Source organism: Condylura cristata, unplaced genomic scaffold (genome assembly GCF_000260355.1).
Source record: "Condylura cristata isolate star-nosed mole 26May11 unplaced genomic scaffold, ConCri1.0 scaffold00020, whole genome shotgun sequence".
In the NCBI taxonomy this organism is placed as follows: domain Eukaryota; kingdom Metazoa; phylum Chordata; class Mammalia; order Eulipotyphla; family Talpidae; genus Condylura; species Condylura cristata.
Genome location: NW_004567121.1, coordinates 28,980,315 through 29,002,528, shown reverse-complemented (window position 1 = coordinate 29,002,528; position 22,214 = coordinate 28,980,315). Strand labels below are relative to the sequence as shown.

At 37.2% G+C, this 22,214-nt stretch overlaps 1 protein-coding gene across 1 annotated transcript in view; it reads right to left on the bottom strand.

Moving 5' to 3' along the window:
• ATAD2B (ATPase family, AAA domain containing 2B) overlaps positions 1–22,214 on the bottom strand; it is a 117,996-nt gene extending 95,782 nt beyond the window's left edge. Inside the window, exons 1-5 of the mRNA XM_004686409.2 lie at positions 21,650–22,214; positions 5,524–5,675; positions 2,262–2,311; positions 1,485–1,638; positions 228–330 (exon numbers count right to left, since the gene is read on the bottom strand). Coding sequence (XP_004686466.1) covers positions 228–330; positions 1,485–1,638; positions 2,262–2,311; positions 5,524–5,675; positions 21,650–21,865 — 675 coding nt within the window. The 5' untranslated portion in view covers positions 21,866–22,214. The remainder of the gene's footprint in view (positions 1–227; positions 331–1,484; positions 1,639–2,261; positions 2,312–5,523; positions 5,676–21,649) is intronic.

Below are 22,214 nucleotides of genomic sequence, written 5' to 3'. Positions count from 1 at the left end.
ATACTTTAAATAACTCTTTTAGGAAAAGTGTGATATATCTTTTTTGTGAAAGTGTGCCAAGTAGGGCATGGGTAAAAGTAAAAAAGAAGAAATAAAATCCCAACGTTAACTGAAAATGAAGAAGGAACAATTCTGCTAATTCAAGAAAATCCAAGTGTTGTTCATTTTCCCTTTGAATTCCTCCATCAAAACTGAGAAATATTTGCAATGGTTGTTAAGATACTCACAAATTCTGTATCAGTCCACATTCGAAGTCGTTCAACTTCACCTGATCGACGATTCCGTCTAATGTTAATGTTATCCATTTCCTGTAGCACAGCTTCAGCAGTACTATGATGATAAAATAAGAGTCAACAAAATGTGAGATCATACACTGTGTCTTACATGTAAAGGCATAATAAATAATTTCAGAAGGTAACTATAAATAATATCCCAATTAAATATCTCTTCCTTACCAGCATGTATTAAAAGACAATGAGTTACAAAAAAATAAATGAAAGAAAATGAAGCCAGAACATCTACTGCCTTATATGTGTGTGTGTATGTGTGTGTGTGTACTTAAAAAACTTACAAAGGGAAGACTTTTAATAAGACTCCAATATTTAAATCCATATTTTTACTGCATAATCAACCAGATCCAAGGAGTTCGTGGGGGCAGAGAGTAGTGAGGAAGCTAATCCCACCTTTTTATTTGAAGGTGGAGTGAAGAACTCTAAAATAAAGGATCTGTATGTATAAAGCTAAAATATGGTCACCTAAAGAGACTACTGTTAGGAATTAGAGAATGGTAACCTCTACAAATACATTCTAACTTCTTAGCCCATTTTACCTTTTAAACATAGTTACACAGTATTATGTACCCAAATACCAATCTAAGTACTTAACAAATAATAATACCAATATTAATATTAATACTAATATTAATATATAGAATATTTCTTCTCCTGTCAAGTAGGAGTTATATTAATTATTTCTCCAGCCTCTGTAAGGATTAAGCAGGATGATTTACTACCTGAAGATAAAGTTTCAGTGGCTATACACACTGAGCCATCACCTAGTCTCACTCACTAGCCACATCCCACATACCCAGGCTGAAAAGACTTTCAATTCAAACTTCATTTGAAAATTCTCTTACCTATGCAAACTATACTATCTATCAATAATGGAACATGTTGTTGCTTGAAAATTGTTAAAAATACAAATGTTAAATGAACAAATATTAAAGTAGAATGCAATTTTTAATTACTCTTTATATTATCTAACTATGCATAAGAGCTTAAAAAGGATAAGAAATATCTAGCCCTTATATAAACTGTATTAAGTCTAATAAACTGAGTAGAAATTAACAATCAGTGCTAACCACTGTTAATTCAAATTATGTTTTTATATAAAGATACTGATGGCTGAGTACTTGGTTTTGTTGGGTTTTTTTTTTTTTTAAGCATAACTGGCTTAAGAATCAAATAAAACAGTTTACTGCATACCTATTTACTAGTTGATCAAATAATAAACTCTGGTTCACACTTTCAAATCTGTTTTTCCTGGAACGACAACTTTTTCTGACTTCCATGTCGCCATTTATACAAGAAAGATCCCCATCTCCCTTTTTTTCGCCTCGAAGGGGATGGCTTCGAAGAGCTACAAGAAAAGAGATAATTCCATTTCAAAACACAAAGAAAGAAAAACAAAAAAAAATTTTAAGTTACTAAACTTCTTAAATGACTTTAATATCCAGTAATCTAAATTTCTATAGCTTTTTTAAGGACTTATTTTTTTTTAAAGATTTATTTATTTATGCATACAAGAACTGAAATGTAAGTTAGATAGGTGGGGGGAGATAGAATTCACCAGAAAGAGTGGGGAGCAGAACAGGTGAATTTACAGAAATACACTGCTGAGGGGAGCAACAGACAAGACAGCAGAGGTCTCCTGCACCATGTGGGTCAGCTCCCAGGCCAGCTGGGGATGAAACTCATACTGCAGTGGCTGCCAACAGCTTGACCGCACTGTGAGTTTAACCCCTGTGCCACTAACAAGGCCCAAATTTCTTAACTGTTTTAAAAACAATCATTATAATTTATTTCAGTTGTACTGATTTCTCAACATTTAACAATCACATGTTTTTTTATGACTGAAATAGACATGTCCCACTGTGTGTTAAACATACTACTAAATTTCTCTATTTGCACCCCCCTTTAATGCTTACTCTAATAACATTCAAAGAATTTAAACATTTAACAGATTTGTAACATAATACTCACATAAACTACTATGTCCATTTGGTAATGTAGCACCAGGCTGAGAAGTTAACCTAGAACACAATTATATTTAATATGCTAACACATAAATTCATTTTTCAAAAGACAAGAAATGCAATACTATTAGAATCATTTTCATCTTTAAAACGTCAGTAACATTAATTTTTTTAGAGTAAAGAGAATCTTTTTTTTCTGATACTGGTAACATACCAATTAGTAAAATATACTAGCTAGTTAAGGATAATTTCATTAGTCAAGAAAAGCTTTATTAAGAGATCATAAACTGAACTTACTTTGTCTTCAACTATTTAAGTTAAAATCCAATGTAAAAGTTTAAGTTTGACATGTACCATAAAACTCACCAATCCCTAACAATGATAACAGGCATTTACTGCTGATTTTGATTGACAAAATGAAATTCAAACAATGACAAATTTATTAAGACAACAAACTAAGAAATACTTGAAGGTCAATGCCATCTAATAATTTCTTCAAAATATCTACTTCATTGTACATTGTAAACTGACTTAAGAAAACTTAGCTAATATCTCAAATCATCATATAATTCTCTCTTCTGGGTAGAGAAAGAAGAATGTATGTCACTCAGAAGATACATATATGGTTATCAAAACATAAACTTAACAAAAAGTCACACTTTTATATTAGTATAAAAACAAAACCTAAACTGTTACTTAAAAGGGTCTATCAACATAAACTTAGACATTTATAAAACAATTATTAAAAAAATCAAAAGGACATTTAGAGAACAGTAAATATATAGCTGTATTCACTTTCACTATGTGTTTTGAACAAAATTTTTAAACTAAAATAATGCAACTTTTCGGTTACTACAGCACTTTTCAGGTTAAATATAAATGTTAAATGATGTAAGTGTTAATTATAGATATCCCTGTCTACCAAATACAGTTAGGATGATCAAAGGATATGAAAAAATACTCAGGTATTTCTTCAGATTGTCAAAAACAAAAATTACAAATTAGTTTCCTAGAGAAGAAACAAAATTATCTTGTCCTAGTATACAACATCTTGGAAAGTATTCTCTGTAAAAAAAAAAAAAAATGTACACAATTCTCCTGGCATATAAGTTTGACTATAAAGTATTAAAGCTTAAGTATTATCAGGCCATAACTTAGAGATTATATATGTGGAATTCCCTAAAATCACTCTAAAAATCTATTTAAAACTACATAGAAGATCAATTTTATTACTTCAAAATTGTCTTTGCCTTTAGATCTAGTTAGACTAGTTTATTCATAAGTTTTGGTTCCAACTGAATTTTGTCTGTGTGTAAAATCAAACAGTTGGTATTTTGTACACTTTAATTATTCAAGAGAATAAGATACAAACTCTAACATCATTATACATAAGAATCTCAAACTTTTTTGAACAATGATAACATCATTTGGGAAAAAAGCACAGTAAGTTTTTTGTTCCTCTGAATACAATGCTTACTTGGTCTTTATTTCTAGACAAATAAATCTGATCATTCATTTAACAAATGCAGGATACAGATTTTAAGTAGGTCGATTCTAGAAGTGCAATTAAATGACTACACTCATTTGAAATAACGTCATCTCAGTCTATGGGAGAGGAGAAGGAAAACAGGACCAAAACTGGGGCAGGAAGAGCACACAGAACTACCGTGATGGCACATGGGTGACGTGGTGGTGGGAAGTCCACGGGGATTACAACTGAGATGAAAAAACACACAAAATGAAGAATGATGTAAAAAATATACATTAAAAAAATCACTTTATTGTCAAGATCATTCAAAATATATCCTGCATTTGTTTCATCTTACAGGTCAATGAATATGGGTAAAGAAGAAAAAACATCAACAGACTATGACTCCTAGACAATGCAAAATAAAATGTTTAAATTAAGTAGTCCCTCTTCTAATATACACTGTAATAGCTACAGATTCTTTAGGGACTAGTACATATATGAACTTGTCAAAATCTAGATAACTCCAATGACCTTTTTTCTATTAAAAAAGGAACAGTACTCAGAACTCACCTACATAAACATAGAAATATTTTTTAAAGCTTCAAGGCGTTAGAAAACCACAGAACTTCTATTTGTTACTGGTATATCATCAGCACTTCCACTCAAGGATTGGAGGGGGAAAGCTGAGTAATTCTGAGTTCAAAATTTAAATGTTTCTCTCTGTGTGTACAACACAGCCTATCTATATTAAATTATTAACATTCACTTTAGTAAAATGAAGTTTTGCTTATAGATATATTTTTTGTCAACTACACAAAGCAAATTTAAGTGGAGAACAGGCTACAGATGAAAACAGCTTTTAAAATTTAGATTTTGCTAACACTTTAGTATATCACTTCAAGTACAATATTCAATAGCTTTAGCAAAGGGAGAATTATCTTGTTTCAAATAAAAATACAACTCAAACCATGTTTGTATTTAAATGTTCAGGGCTATAAATTTGTAGCATTTTCAAAACCTATCTAAGCTCTTACTGCTTTAAATCCCTCCCGTAGGTATTGACATCAAGAATGCCAAAGCTCACATTTGAAGGGATCTATGCACTCCTGTGTTCATTGCAGCAGTGTTACCAATAACCAAACAATGAAAACAACCTAAGTGGCAAGAAAAAATGAGTGAATAAAGATGTAGTGTATGTCTACACAACGGAATACTACTCAGTACTAAGAAAAAAAATAAATGAAATCTTGCCATTTGTTGACAACATGTACAGACTAGAGGGGACTGTGCTTAGTGAAACAAATCAGAAGAGAAAGTCAAAGTCAGAAGAAGAAAAACAAATACTGGCTAATTTCATTCATGTGGAATATAAAAAAAAAAACAAAGCAAAGAATAGGTAAAACCAAACCAAAACAAACCCTAGCAAGCTGACTGCAGAACATCAGCGACAAAAGGGAAAGATGGGGTGACAGGAGGGGCCAAAGAGAACAGACTCGATGAACTGTGGTGGGAGCCTACAGGAGCTCTGGTGGTGGGCACCACAAATATGGGGCACCGCTGTTAACTGCGATAGTTGTTTTTAACTCTTATAACTTTAATAATAATAGTTTCTACTATGTTCTACTTGTTTTTCTCTATAAAATTTTTATAGCATAGAGAAAATAAAATTACATACAAAAATTATAAAGTTTAGTGTAATTTATTTATGCCTATTAGTTAAGAAAATTATCATGAATGTCAGTTCTGAGTCATATCAAATAATTCATGAAAAAATAATCCATGAGTTTTCACTTCTCACCTGGCCTGCCCAGTTGATATATTCCATTCCTCTCGCTGACCAGTACTTCGTGATTTTGATTTGTCTTTGCAAACAGAATCAGGTTGTTTCAAAGTGCGTTTGGCTGGAGGAGACACGTGGCTATCACTTAAACTACCATCAACTTCAGCTTTCTGAAAGATAGAATTTTAAATAACTTATTACTTTTATTAAAACACTCTTAAATTCATATAGTATTTATCTAACCAATAATTTTTATTAAATCATACAATAAATATAAAACGTAAAAAAAAATCTATAGGGAACAACAAAGAAAGAGTAAATGCATAATCAGAAAATTATGTTAGCTTGTTTTTTATCTTAAAGACCTACAGAAAAGTGGCCCCCCTGGTGGCACAAGGGGCTAAGTCTCAGCATAATGAAGCTATCCACAGCATCTGTGGCATGAGGTAGATCCCTGGACAAGGGGTTGACCTTCATGGTGCAGCAGGCCTCTCCTGTCTCACTCACTGCTTCCCCTCAGCACTGTATTTCAGTAGATCCGCCTATTCTCCTCCCTACTCTGTCCCTGGTGAATCCTCTCACCCCCCGCATACTTCTGTCCTATACCCCATCTCTTGTATACATAAATAAATCTTTTTAAAAATAAAAGCCTACAAAAGGGATAAGTATATATATAATCTGTAATACAGTGCACCATTTTTCTACTAAATATATTCTAGCTCTACATACCAAAATTAAGACACTTTCTATATTAGCATCATACAATCCTCCAATCAGGAAATCAACACTGATATAATATAATCAAGTCACAGACACAGCCAAATTTTATTAAAGGTTCCAACAATGTATCTTTCCTTTATGGTTCAGGATCCTAACCAGGCACACACTTTATATTTAGTTAGCAGATCTCCCATCTCTTTCAGTCTGGAACAGTTCTTCAGTCTTTCCTATGCTTCCTGCCCTTTGACTGTTAAAAGCACATGCCCTTTATTCTCTAGGGTGACCCCCAATCTGGACCTGATATTCCTCATATTCAGATTCAGGCCCAACATTCTTAGAATGAGCATATGGAGATGATACTGTTTATGATATACAATACCTTACCACCATTAGACATAACCTTGATCACCTGGTCAAGATGGTATCTGCCATCTTATGAAATCATTAATTTTTCTTCTGTATTTGATTAGATTTTTTGGAAATTACTCTAATCATCAATATTCTATTACTAGTCAAATCTCTTCCCACCAGCCTCAACTTCATGACCACCCTACACTTTATCCAATACCATTATGATAGTGATTCTCTAATTTCATTATTCCTTTCATATTTTGTGTTGGCATTCTACTTTTTTTTTTAAGATTTATTGTGCATACAAAACTGGGGTACAGGCCAGAGGCTCAGGGGCCGTGAGAGGCTTCACCAGAGACAGAATGGGGAGCAGAGCAGGCAGATCAACGAAGTACACTGCTGAGGGGAGCAGCGGGCGGGTCAGGAGAGGTCTGCCACGCCATGTGATCACCCTCTTGAGCCGGAATCGAACTCATGCGGAAGTGGCTTTAGCTTCTCAGTGCTGTGCTTTACCCCGCTGCACCACCAGGGAGGGCCAGCATTCTACTTTTAAGAGCTTTCTCTCCCTGCCCTTTGCCCAAGTCATTTACTCATTTATTTGTATCAGTAGAAATTCATAGATTCTTACTATATTTTTAATGTATTCTTATATTCTCCTTATTTAGTTTGTTGCTCAAATTATACAGGATTTGGCCATAAGGTGCTCTTTCAAAATGATTCCTGTACGTACCCTTTTGACATTTCCCATGATTTTGATTATTTCTTTACTTTGTGACATAAAAGAATTCACTAGACTTATCTTGAACTTTCCTTCCTTGGTCAAAGATTAGCCATTTCTCCAAGGGGGCCCTGGTTCCTTTTAGTAACAGACAGTATTTGGAAACCAACAACTGGGTACTAGGTGTGCTCACCATTGTTGTGGTTTCACAACAATAGCCCTTCGGAAATATGCGTGTACACACACACACACACATCTATACATACACACCTAGACTTATTTGCATAAATAAAAAACAAATGCGTGTATACTAATGACTCCAATTCTAATTCCATATCAAAGTTTTCCTTTCTAGACTTCTTCCTTTTATGTTTGAGGGAGATGCTCAGTAAGAAATCTGGCTTCCATATCTTCAACCTATGTGCGCTTTCAATTAATTTGCTTATGTAACAGGTCTCTCAACCAGAGACCTCCATTTATCACACTTCCATCATTCCCTCCCCAGCCACATGTCCTCGGACTATAGCAAAGTCACTGTCTCTGCACAGCGCTCCCTTTACCTTGGATAATAGAGGAAAAGGGTGAGAAAGTGAAGGAGAAATTAACCTTATCTTCAAAGAAGATCTAATTCACATACTTGTGTTTTATCACTTAACATTATAGATCAATACTTCAAAAGTGTAAGATCGTTTTTAATATGCTACCTTATAAGTATCTGAGTGTTGTTTCCTTTTATGCTACAATTTTCTTATAAGAGAAAAATAAAAATTCGTAATTCTAGATCCTATTTTCCTAAAGCAAAACAACTACATTAATAATTGGTCAAAATGTAGTCACTAGCAAACATAAGAAATACAATATATGTTTAAAATTATCCAAGTACAACCTACAGAACTAACATTCATTTACTATAATTTTGCACAAACGACCAATTTCTCATTTTGTGTTTTAATACAATTTACCATGAGCTAGTGCTAGAATTATAATACATATAATATAGTGGTACTTAAAGGTATACAAAGGGGGAACAATTAGAAATTCAAACAACTGGAAATTCAAGCATATCTATAAATAAGGATAATAAACATGCTAGCTGTGTGACATACACCACCACTTGTTAAAGTTCCCACAAAAAATCTGGTTAGCTACTTCAAAAATATCTTAGAAAAGGAGGAAAAACATTTAAGATGCTAAGTGAAGTAAGTAAAAGATATTGAATGGTTTCACTTATTTATAAAACATAAATAACCAAAAAACACAAGCCAGCAAAGCACAGCAGAAGTAATTCTCTGGCTCTATGGAAAAGATGCAGGTTGCCAGAGGGAATAAGAAGGAGAGCAGAGGATGGGAAGGAAGAGTTCTGACAGCAGGCGAGTGATGTGTGTACAGTATGGAAGTGTGGAAAGGTACACCAAACTTAAATGGATATTTAAAATAACTGACAAATCAATAAAATGTGGGAATGAAAGATGCAATTCATTTATAAAATAGTACTTCATCAATAATTACATTTACTATGTTTAATGAGTGAATACTATATTTTTAAGATTTATTGATATTTATTTATGCACATAAGACTGGGGTGTAGATCAGAGGCAACAGGTAGATGCAGAGGGGTGGTTGAAAGAGGATTCACCAAAACACAAAGTAGGGAACAGTAGAGGTCAATTGACTGAAATATACTGCTGAAGGGAGCAGCGGACAAAACAAGAGAGATTAGCTACACCATGTGTATGTGGGTAGCTCCCTGGCCGGGTATCGAACTCATGCTGCAGCAGCTGGTGATAGCTTCATCGTGCTGAGACTTAGCGCCTGTGCTACGAGGGAAATCTGCGATGAACACTGTTAAAAACTGTACTATTTCACTTCCCTAAGTCCTTGCCTTTGATAACCCCACTCTGCAACAGAGCATATACTGAGGTAACTTACAAGGCTAACAAATAGTTGACAGAATTAGAACAAATAAAACCAGAATTTCTGTCTTTCACTCCTAATATATCAGATACTTCACTCTAGGATATTTATAAAGCAATAAGGCTAAACTTGCTCTTAAAGGTCTCCTAACTCAACTATTCATCAGAGATTTGACTACCTGCAACATTTGTCCTCCAAATGTGCTCTACCCCAGATCTATTTCAATCAGAAACTATTCGTAACTTTTGACAAGATCCCCCAATGATTTTGTGCAAATTAGGATTTGAGACCTGTAGGTTAAGTTTTGAAATGCATCATTATATAACACATTGAATAAGTAGTAACTGAAGAAGCAATATCATACATTGTAAGCTAAGGCACTTTTGTAAATACAAAAACTGATAGCTGCAAAAATTTAGATAATCCAGGCCAGCATTACTCTTAAGCAAATCCCATCCTCACTCATTAAGACCAGTCACTTGCATGAAATTTTATCTGAAAATTTTCATCTAAATTGACTGTTCCCTCTATTAGTTACAATTATACTATACATTTTGGCATGTAATTCAACTGAAATTATACATATTCCATATTTAAAGTGTCATGTCAAAGCCTTGTTTAAATTATACAATACCAAGCAAAGAAAAAACAAAATTTGTCCAAGTTTCTTGAACAAATTATTATAGGAATTATTGGGGGAAACAAAGGAAGATGCATGGTGAAGTAAATCTAGGAACCAAATCTAGGAACTCTTTTTTTTTTTTTTCCCACACTGGCAACTTTATTCCATCTTAATAAATTTTCAGCATAACCCCCTTCCATGAGACAATTTAGTCATAGTGATACAGGCACATAAATTTAACACCTTATTGCAGTTCCTGTTTTTATTTGCAAAGTTAATACAATTATTCAGATTCCTATGAATTCATCTTGTTTTGTTGCTAGTCTTTCTATGTGCAGTGTAGTTATTTATATGGAACCCAGTACATATATTTTACAAACTTATTTGATCAAATAAGTTTTTGATGTAGGTACTGAAGTTTTACAAGAACACTTTGGGCTAATAAGTACTAAGCCATTAACTAAAATAAAGATAAAAATAACAGAGTATTTGAAATCTAGTTACTTCTTAATTTGAGTTACTACAAAACTCTTTGCACATCAATTCAAGTGATTTAGTGTTTATTTTTTAGTCATTCTCTTATATTCTACTAGCCTTCTCAGTTCCATACAGAAATATCCACAAATATTTGAATCAGAAATCACGTAGACTTCTCATTAATAACCTGCTAAACAGGAATCTCTGGATGTGGAATATATTTAACAAGGGCCTTCAAATGATTCTTGGCACACAAAAGTTTGAAGCGCTCCGGTATTTTCATACAGCTTAATATGAGGCACATCATCCTAATATACATTGTACTGTTGTACTTTGTTTTTTGGAGGGTTTCAATCTTGACTTGGTTTTGTGACAGACACCTCATAATAAATAGCATTAAAAAAGACTCCATCCCGGTCAAACACTACACGACATACACTTCAGCAACATCTTTAAAGACAGAGCACCCAACGCCACAATAGTGAAGGCAAAGATAAACAGATGGGACTACATCAAGTTAAAGAGCTTCTGTACAGCAAAAGAGACATTACTAAAAACAGACAGCCCACTAATTGGGAAAACATTTTCTCACACAAAAGTGGTGATAAAGGACTGATCACAAAAATATACGGAGAACTGATGAAACTCAACAAAAATAAACAACCCCATCAAAAAATGGGCAGGAGAGCTAAAAAGACACTTCTCCAAAGAGGAAATGCAGATGGCCAAGAAGCATATGAAAAAATGTTCAACATCACTTGTAATAAGGGAGATGCAAATTAAAACTACAATGAGATACCACCTCACCCCAGTGAGAATGGCACATCTTCAAACAACTAGCAACAACAAATGCTGGCAAGGATGTGGAGAAAAAGGAACTCTCCTGCATTGCTGGTGGGAAAGCAAACTAGTACAACCACTATGGAAAACTGTTTGGAGGATCCTCAAACTGCTAAACATGGAGCTTCCCTATGACCCAGCAATCCCACTCCTAGGTATCTACCCAAAAGACACAAAAACACTGATTGAAAAAGATACCTGTACCCCCATGTTTATTGATGCTTTATTTACAATTGGAAAAACATGGAAGCAGCCCAAATGCCCAAAAGTAGATGACTGGATAAAAAAGATGTGGTACATATATACAATGGAATATTACTCAACAACCAAAAAAGAGAAACACATGTCTTTTGCAGCAACTTGGATGGAGCTGGAAAAGATCATGCTTAGTGAGATAAGCCAGAAAGAGAAAGAAAAATACCGGATGGTTTCACTCATAGCAGGAGCATAATGGACCAGGGGAGAAAATAACAAAAATAATGAACAACCATATACCAGGGACGTTTTGCGGAGGTGGATTGGGGAATGGGATCGGAAACAGGGGGTGGGGGGATGGGGGGTGCGAGGGATTATGGTGATGGCCACGGGTGACTTGGTGATGGGAGGCCCGCAGGGATTGCAATTGAGATGGAAAAAAAAATGTATAAAACGATGTAAAAATAAACTGTTACAATATAGAATTATAATAATAATTAAAAAAAAGACACCATCCCTTCAAAATAATCTAAGGATTTAAGTGAAGTAACAACCAACATGCAAATACATAAAAAATAATTACTTCAGCACCATTTAATTAACGCCAAGCTTTGGGAAAGGTTTTACCTACCAACCTGATACTAACAGTTCTTTAATAGGATGTTCATAATACTCGACCTCAATTTTTTCATCTTCAAAGCCTTTTACTAGTTAATTATAACCTAACCCTTTGAAAGAAGGCGTTGCCAGTTTCAAGACAAAGACATTTAAGAGAGATCATGCAATGTGCCCATAGTCATTTGGCAATGTGTCTTGGTGATTAAATTACAACCCATAAGTATAGAAGACATCTTAGCATAGGGAACAATTTTATTTAAGAAATATTTATAAGGACCTATTGTGTACATGTGACACAATCTATTGGATTGATAGAAAAATGACACATCTATATTTTGGTAAATACTATAATACAAGTACACAATTCTTTGAAAGTAAAAAACCAAAAATGGGGGCCCTCCCTGGTGGTACAGCAGGTTAAAGCACAGCACTGAGAAGCTAAAGCCACATCAGCATGAGTTTAATCCCTACCCTAGAAGTGACCCACATGGCGCGGCAGAACTCTCCTGCCCACCCACAGCTCCCCTCAGCAGTGTGCTTCTTCAATCTGCCGGTTCTGCTCCCCACTCTGTCTCTGGTGAATCCTCTCACTGCCCTTGAACCTCTGGCCTATACCCCAGTTCTGTATGCATAGATAAAAAATCTTAAAGAAAAGAAATGGTAACTGCTAGTATAGATGAAAGAGACATAAATAATGTGGACTTCAAAAAGTGACTCATGGCCTCCCTGGTAGTGCAGGAGTTAAAAACAGCACTATCAAGCTATATGCAGCCACTGCAGCAAGAGTTCAATCCCAGGCCAGCCAGACAGCTGACCCACATTGCACAACAGAACTCTTCTGTCCTGCCCCCCCACTGCTCCTCTCAGCAGTGTACTTCACCCAATCAGCCTGTTCTGATCCCCACTTTGTCTCTGGTGAATCCTTTCACCCTCCACCCCCCACCTCTGGTCTATAGCCCAGTTCTTGTATGCATAGATAAACAAAAATAAAAAGTGAGGGTATAAAAAGACAATAAAGGAAACACAGGTAATAGGCAAAATGAAAAAACAAGAAGGTAGAAGTCAAAAAATGCCTATATATAGGTATAAATGAAAGAGATATCATATAGAGAAGAATATAATGTTTCACTAAAACACGGACAGTGGAACTTGGCCACAAAAAGACTAAAGGAAAAATGACAAACCTGTGGATTGGTAGTTAGGTGGTTACTGTAATCTATGATAAGGCAATTTCTGCAAAATGCAGAGTAGAAATCACTAGGTAAAGAACTGAATAAGCACTGAAAAAACACAGAGGTTGATTCAAGAACAAATCTTATTTTTAAAGCGTCAAAATTAAGAAAGAAATAACAATAGTCCAAAGAGGTTATGATGCCAGACTATTAGAAGGATTATTTTTCCTTTTTTTTTTTTATTTATGCATACAAATTTTGGAGTACAGGCCAGAGGTGCAGGAAAGGATCCACCAGAGACAGAGTGGGGAGCAGAACAGGCAGATGAACTGAACTACCCTGCTGAGGGGAGCAGCAGGAGGACAGGAGAGGTCTGCCACCATGTAGGCCAGCTCTCTGGCCTGGGATCGAACTCATGCTTAAGTGACAGCCAGACAGCTTCTTAGTGCTGTGCCCCAACCCGTAATGCCACCAGAAAGGGCCTTTTTTACTTCTTTTCTATAAAGAAAAGATGACCTAATTTTTTGACAAAAAAGAAAATGAACCATGGAAGAGAATAAAATAAAATTTTAAGGAGGTACCTGATTAAAAAATTATCCTCCAAGAAGCAAAGAAAGAGAATACAAACATATTTCCCAGGTTAAACAGGAAAGTATATAGGCATATGGATTGTGTTTTCCAATTTCCCTTAAAAGAGTCTTTTTTCTACCTTTTAAAAATAAGTACTCTTGTTTCCATGAGAAAGTTTAGAAGTGCAATAAATGTCTTTTTCTTTCAATTTGTAAGAAGAATGCACAGAGGCAGCAGTTACTATGACTACAAAAAACAAAACTCACACTATTTAGAGCCAGTACTAATACAAAGTCCTAAAACTTCAGGCACAAATATGTTCTGAACTTTTCTCAAATATCCCAAGAGCAAACATTTATTAGTTTAATATTTGTAAAGAGTAATCATGAAAGAATATAGAGGGGGAACTATAAAGAAGAGAGCTGAGGAATTGTAATAAGACAAAAGTAGTCTATTAAGAGTGCCATCCCTGATGGCACAAGGGTTAAAATCAGTACTGTCAAGCTACTGGCAGACACAGTGGCCTGGGTTTGATCCCTGGCCCAGAGCTGACCCACATGGCATAGCAGAACTCTCCTGTCTGGGATGCTGCTCCCCTTAGCAGTGTATTTCAGTCAATCTGCCTGTTCTGCTCCCCACTCTGTCTCTGGTGAATCCTCTCACCCCTTGCACCTCTGCCCTGTACCCCAGTTCTATATGTATAAATAAATAAATCTTTAAAAAAATATTTAGGGCCCTCCCTCCCCCGGTGGTGCAGTGAGTTAAAGCACAGCACTAAGAAGCTAAAGCCACTTCCGCATGAGTTCCATCCCCACCAGCCCCGGAGGTGACCCACATGGCATGGCAGACCTCTCCTGACCCGCCCGCTGCTCCCCTCAATGTACTTCATCAATCTGCCTGTTCTGCTCCCCACTCTGTCTCTGGTGAAGCCTCTCACTGCCTCTGCACCTCTGGCCTGTAACCCAGTTCTCTATGCATAAATAGGTAAATCTGTAAAAAAAATTTTTTTTAAAAGGTAGGAAGAACATCAATATGGAACCAAAAAAAAAAGGAACACTGACTATCTGAACAATCATTAATTTCACACTATAATATTATCTATCTCATATACATGTTTGTTTTTCTGTATCTAATAGAAAATATTTTTCCAAAGACACAAAGAACATTTACCAAAAATGAAAAATATATTAGGTGCAAAAGAAAGCCTCAAATTCCACAAGAAAACATGCAAAAAGACTTGTGCTCTTAGACAGCTTTTTATCAATTCTTTACAAAGAATTCAGGAATTCAAATGTAGTCCCAATCCAAATTCTACTTGGATCTTTTCCACAAAAGGCACTCCAGATCTTTAATTGGAAATGTATAGGAAAACAGCTGAAATCCTCAAATATCGATGTCAACTATGTAAAATAACAGAGAGGAGAACTGTGTTTTAGGACATTAAGATAACTTGAAATCATAGTCATAGAAATAAGTGTAGCATGGCCACAGAACCAGGAGATAAAGGAAAAAGATACAGAGAGATATAGACAAAAATTTAAAAAGCACAAAAACTAAAAAGAATTTACTTATATATGGGAACCTACTGTATTATCAAAATGTCAATTTGAAGGATAGACTGCCTAGTAAAATGTATTAAGTAACTCAAAAACCTAGATAGGAAAGGTAAAACTATATGTGTGTGAATGGTCACAATGTGAACAGTATCCTGTACTACTTGAGAAAGAAACTAAAAGTCACTGCTCTAATTCCCCTGGGGTGAAAAAAATGACCCAGGTTAAAAATAGAATAGGGAAAAAAGCATTTAAGGAATGAGGAAATCAAAAGTTACTATGAACAAACTCATTTTTTTTTGTTTGTTTGTTTGTTACTCAAACTCATTAGTCAGCAAAGAAAAGCAATTAAAAAGACAGATATTGCCAAACATTGGCAGAGCTATGGTGATAACAGGAACTAATCCAAGAAATAAATACAAATGCAACAAATCTGGAGATAATATTTATTTTATGTACATACACATGCTATTACACAGCCAGGTACCTCCAATACCCACACCACACCAAGGTGTGAGGATGCTAACTGTACACCTGACTGACATGCAGGCCCCAGCTGCAAAAGGGAGCAAGTCCACATAGACCAGGGGGTGAGGACGCCCATCATGTACAGCCCCAAACAACGAACCAACGAGATAAAAACGCTTGCCCACATGGTACTTACATTTTAATGTTGCAGATGCTTGACATTTACTGATTTTGTAAAAGAACAAAGAACAAGAGAGCCTCACCACAGATCACCTCCTGTCTAGCAAGCTAAGAGAACATATTTTATGGGTATTTGAAGTTCCACTACTTTGGCACACTGATCTAGCTCCCTTAGAAGGAAAAAAAAAAGAGTGGCTCCAACTGAAAATAGAAAATAGCAATTCAAAAATGAGGAAATCAAAGAAGTTACTATGAAGAAACTAATTTTTTTCATTTGTTGCTCAAACTCATTAGTCATCAAGGAAAAGCAATTAAAAAGTTATGGAACCTAAACTGTATTCTAGAATATAGATAAAAATTTAAATGCTAGACATACTTCAGATAAGCAAACATGCTTAATTCAGTAGAATATATCTTCATATATAAATATTCCATATAAAGTATTTTCAAGAGTTTTAAAGTGTAAAGCATCTTTTCAAATGGAAGTATTTCTCTTCCCCTGAAATAGCTTTACAGTGCATTAAAGATGTACACACTGATAAATCAGTATTACCAAACAGAGGGAAAGATGGTGGCACAAGTCCATCTCTCAGAAGTCCGTGAGACCCCAGACTTAGTCTCTTTATGGATCTCCCCCACCCAAGCCATCTCTAAAATACTAGGAAGCAAAAGTTATTGCAAAAATGACCTCGACTCAATACGCCTGTTCCTCTCCCCAGACCTACTTCCTGAAATTAAGCAGCAGCAAGCATTTACCAAAACTGCTGTCCTGTATTTCATATCCCTACAGGCTGCCATTCCCACTTTCGGCCTAATATAATCCTAAACATCAAAACTCCAAAAAGTCTGGTAAAATCTGTCCATGACAGTATGACAATATTTCCTGACTCTACAATAATTTTCTTCTTCACTTTTTTACATATTAGGTGAAACTAATGCTTGAACAAGCTCAAAGATTTACAAGTGAAGAAGATAGTACTAGATTTAACTGTCCCCCCATCACTCATTGCCTATTTGGCCTTTCACAAACCATTTAATCTCTTTGTCAACTCAATTTCTTCTGCTGTAAAATGGACTCTTATATGGCCAGTCTTACAGGGTTGTTAAAGGATGAAATGACACAGCATTAAAAACTTGGAATGAGATGCTAAACAAACTAGTTCACTCTTCTTATTAAAATGGGCAGAAGGGTAAAATGTAGCAACTAAATACAGCAAAATTAAAAACTGTTAATATAAAAATAATTTAAAATAAATCATGCTTTCCGTTCATTCACTCAAAATACTTACTGAGTACTGCCTGGCTTACAGTTTTGCAGGCAGTCAGGCCATGCCAATCTCTGTCTTTCAAGTACATCAAGACTTCCACCAAAATATTCAGTGAATGAAGGATTAGAACTCTTACTGCACAAAATCATTCATTTTACCCCCACCTCCAACTGATGTATCTTAATAGTTTCTCACATGCACACAGTCCCAAATACAGGGAATGTGTTTATGTATCCTCTATCCTCAAAGTCCAAGCATCATGATTGTCACAAAATACACCGAGATATCTATTGATCACTCATTTAACATACTTATTAAGTATCTTCTGTGTGTCAAATACTGCCTGGGGTCCTTTAGAATAGAGCAGGTAAGGCGGGTGAGGGGATACAGTTCCTGCCCTTTTGGAGCTCAGGGCTTTCTCTAATAGAAGAGTCTAAGATAGAAAGACTTCAACCAAAGGTACATAACATATCCTACCTCCAGATAAAACTACAATGACAACCTGAAAATGAAAAATAAACCTAATTCCAAAATTCTTCCGAGTTCAAAACCATCTGAACTTCAGAATCTCACAGCAGCAGATATTCAAAGTACCTAAAAACCAATCTAGATTACAGCTTAATTTTAATGCAATTGTCTCTTCTATTGTTTGACATAAGCCACATATAATACATACCTCTCTGAAAATATTTACCTTATATTAAATAAAATTAATGCATTTTACATATGGTTTTCTCCCCAACTTTGTACCACCACAGAACTTATTATCCCAAAAATCTTACATACTCATTTTGCATAGTAATTCCATTTTCACAAACTCCTCCCCCAGTTTGGAGGCATAATAGAAATACAAAATATTCCTAGTAGAAAACCAAAAACCCAAATACCAAAAATCACCTCAGTAACGCACACAAATAAAACCTCACTGTTTATGTCTGGAAAAAACAAATGGCAAAAACAGAATTCAAAGTAATAAGCACTTTTCTGAAGTAGATCCTTGAAGAAACAGAATCATTCTTCATTCAGGTAGACACTGCTTGATCACCTTAGTTCTCATAACAAATGGCAATCCTACCACCAGTCAAGCTGGTTTTTAGAGGCTACAGGTTTGTCTCTAATTAGATTATTTAGGAGACATACAATCAAGGACCTATCAAAGGATAGCTGAAAAGATCACTTGCCAAGGAAAATGAGTTAGGAATTAATCTGTATTCACTCCTACAGGTGTTGTAGGTGTCATCCATGACCTAAAAAGCTTCAAATCTGCACATCTGGACTATAAAAATGGGTAATAACTGAATTTTTTTAAGTTGCATTTCTAGTTGGCTACCAAAGATAATTCTATGAGCTTCAAAGCAGCTCTGTTCAAAATTCTGACAGGAAGCATTATTTACATTATTATCACCAAGATGGTGTTCCATGTGAATGCGATACAAAAAACTTGCTCCACTCTTGAGGGATTTTCATTTTTCTCTACTCATTTGAAAGTTATACATATTATTATATTTCCCTAAGCATGAATTTCTTGCTCGTGTTCAACCCTCCACTTGAACCACTCTGTGGCTTATATTGGCAGATGCGCAGCAGTAGAAAAGTAGTAGTACAAGATGACAAAAGAACATATTAGAGAAAAACAAAGAGATTTTTTTAATGAAATTAAAATAAAACAAGCATGCCCATAAAGCTGCTTATTCTAATCCTCAAAACAGAGCTGTGGGCTCTGAAAAAGTCAAGGATCACCTCAAAAAGCACAAAAAGCTCGTGACAAAGCCAAAAAGGACCAGCAAACTGGCTTAAAAGGTAGAAAAGGAGCTGAAATATTTTTAAAGACTGCTTTCCAATTCCATGAATACAGCATTTGTTTGCTGAGAGTGACTTGGGTGGAGCAAATAAATGCTAATTACTGATGGTCAGATTTAAAGGAAGTCAAGCTTTATACAAACTAAGCGAGCAAGCAAACAAAGAAACAAAAAACAATTATATAGCCGTAATTACATTTTAACTAACTGCAAAGTACCAGTCACCTTGGCATTAGGAAAGTGTGGGCACAAGAAAATCATTCCAATAACCTACAAAATATAATGTATTTCCCCATCCTACACATTCTTGAGAAAAAAACAAAACTAGCTTGTGGTGCTAAGGCTTTTTAAAGCGAATGAAATAATCGAAAAAAGTGAAAGGGAAACACTCAACATCGAATGTAAAGAACAAAATTACATCTTATAAAGAACAATACTTTTCTTCCGACAAAAACAATAACCCCTAAAGCAACAGTGTATTTGCATACCCATTTTTCAACAAATCTAAACTTCACAGACTTCGACAACAAATGTCTAAGATGCCATAGAGAGTGCCTTTAAGTACACCAGAAAGGGTGATCCAGAGTGCTAAAATTCTGTAACGCAAAACCAGAGAGGAAGAGTTTATCAGGCTCAACTTAACCCATTTCAGAAATAGAGCAAAGAAATACACAACCTGCTCATAAATACCCATAAACTTAGCAAAATCAGAATTACAACACCCTCTTCTAAGGGTGAAATCACTGTATAATATTAATAAATCTCTTAAGTTTCTCTGAGAAAGCAATTAGACCATTCCATCATCTATCAGAGTACAAATCTTCAAACCGAAAAGCAAGTATTTCAGCCCAACTCTTCATTACCTGTTATTTATGGCCTTTAGAAAACATTTTAAAGAGGTCCTTGAAACAAAGTTTCATTAGGATCCAGCTACAGCTCTAATATCTCTCATTTTTCTAGCAATTTGAAAGCTACCAAATGCTCATTTCTACATTAGACTATTGATTCCTTGCCTTTTAACATCTCCATAACAGCTGCTTGACAAATTACCTCACCTTATTCCTCAGGGGGTAAGGACAGCACGCGATCCATGAATTCAAACATGGGACCACAAACTGATCAGTGACAGAGGAGCTAATTGCTTCAGATGAATTAGACATTGCTCTAATAGACTAGCCACTCATAGCATTAGACAATTAAATGCTTACACTCTAAATATTTTATCTGAACTTCAGTGTAAAGGACAGACCTTTCTTAAATTCACTCTTATTTTGAAATATGTTAGCTTCAGAAAATAAGACTGAACACGTTTGCAATAGTTTCCACAGAAACTAGAAAACTAGTCTATTTTTCTGAACAATTCTTCTAAAGTTTGCACTGCTTTCCGATTTAGCTTTCTTATTTCCACCTATGGGATCTGCAAATCCAAAATGGTCTGTTAAATAAGATTTTTAGCAATATAAAAAGCATAGAGATTTCAAAGATAACAATGTATTTCAAAACGATACAATAAGATGTTTGTTACATTTGTCGCAACTCGTTCTAATTAGCGTTTGAACAGTATGATAGAGAAAAATACACACACAAATCATAATCTGACCGAGCCTATGGACCATAAAAGATCACTTTCTTCCACCAGAGTAACAAATGGTATAGACTTTAAGGAGCATTTTAAATGAATAGCCATTTCAGGCTTTTGTAAGCTGGGCTCTTTCTAGGCAAACACAATACCATATTTTCTGAAGTCATAACTAATCTCATAACACGAACCTATCCGTTTCTTTAAAGTGACTTTTTAAATCTATGCTCTCTTACGCTGCAATAACATTTTAAGGTCTTAAAATCCCTTTTTCTCAACACTCCAAATCATCGCCTGCCTTAAGTACTTTCCCGACAGCGTGACCGTGACAACGATGCGAGTTCACCTTTTAGGAACTAAGCCCCGAACAAAAACGTGGGCATCTAAGGAACCCAACCACTTGGAGACGTCACCGCCTACTCTCCCCAACATTCGACGTGCCCCTGGCCCCTTTGGAGACCTGAAGGCGCTGCCCAGGCCCCCGAAGCCTGAGGTCAGCCGGCCGAGTCGCCAGCGACGACCGCCGCTAGGATCTCTCCTGCCTAGAGAGGCGACCGCGTCGATTTTGTTGTTAAAGTTAGTGTCAGAGCAACTACCAAACTTTTCTCAGCATGCCTGCCAGGCTGCCAACCGGAGCTCTGCGCTCACTTCCTCACCAACTCGAACCACCCCCAAACAGTTTGAGAGTAAGCTGCAGTCCCAGCCGCCGGGCTGACACACTTGCAGGAGGGTTGACACCGCAGAAAACTTTCGCTTCTCCACTCAGCCCCTCCACCCGAGACTCCGGCCCCCGCTTCTTGCCCCCCTAGAATTCCCCTCCCAGGCAGAACCAGGTCGCGGAATGCCCAGCGTTCAAGGTCCCCCAGAAGAACCCCCCAAAGCCTCTGCCTGGCCTCAGTGCTGTCCTTCACACAAAAGGGCCGGGCCGGCAAAGCTGTCGCGGCCCCTCAGCCCCGTGCCATCCTCCCTGGCACCCGCACGCCTGTTTCCAGCCGCCGAGCGGTCTCCCCGGAAGGCTGCCTGCCCCGGGCCCGGCCAGACAAAGCCCCGGCGGCCGGGCCGGCACCCGCCAGACTCCGGACCGCGGCCGCGGCGCTTACCCGGGCCTCGTCCACCGCGCCGCCGGCGCCGCCGCTTCCCCCCGCCTTGGCGGCGGGGCAGCTGGCAGCCCGGGTCTTGGAGGAGCGGGTCCGAGAGGAGATGAAATGGCTGCTGCCGCCGGCCGCCCCAGGCTCCGCTCCGGCCCCAGGCCCAGGCCCGGGCCCAGGCGACTTGGACCCGAGAAGGCGCAGAGAGCTCTTCCGGGTGTTCACCATGGTCGGGCCAGAAGGACCGGTCCGCGCCGCGCCCGCCGCGCCCGGGAGAGCCGAGGAAGGCCGGCCCGCCCGCCGGCCGGGCGGTCAGGGCCAGTGGAGCCGGGCCGGGAAAGACAGCCGGCCCGGACCCCGCGGAGCGCCGGCCAAGACAGGCGAGAGCCGGGCAGGGGAAGGGGTGTCGGCGCGAGACGGTGGGGAGCGGGAGGCGAGGGTGGTGGTCCCGGCCGACAGCTCTGACCCTCCGCCGGCTTCGCCCTCCTCAGCGGGAGCCGAGCGGAGCCGCCATTTCTGCCCCTTTCTCTCTCGTTCTTGCTCTCGAGCTCCGTGCGTCAGGGCTCCGGCGCCGCAG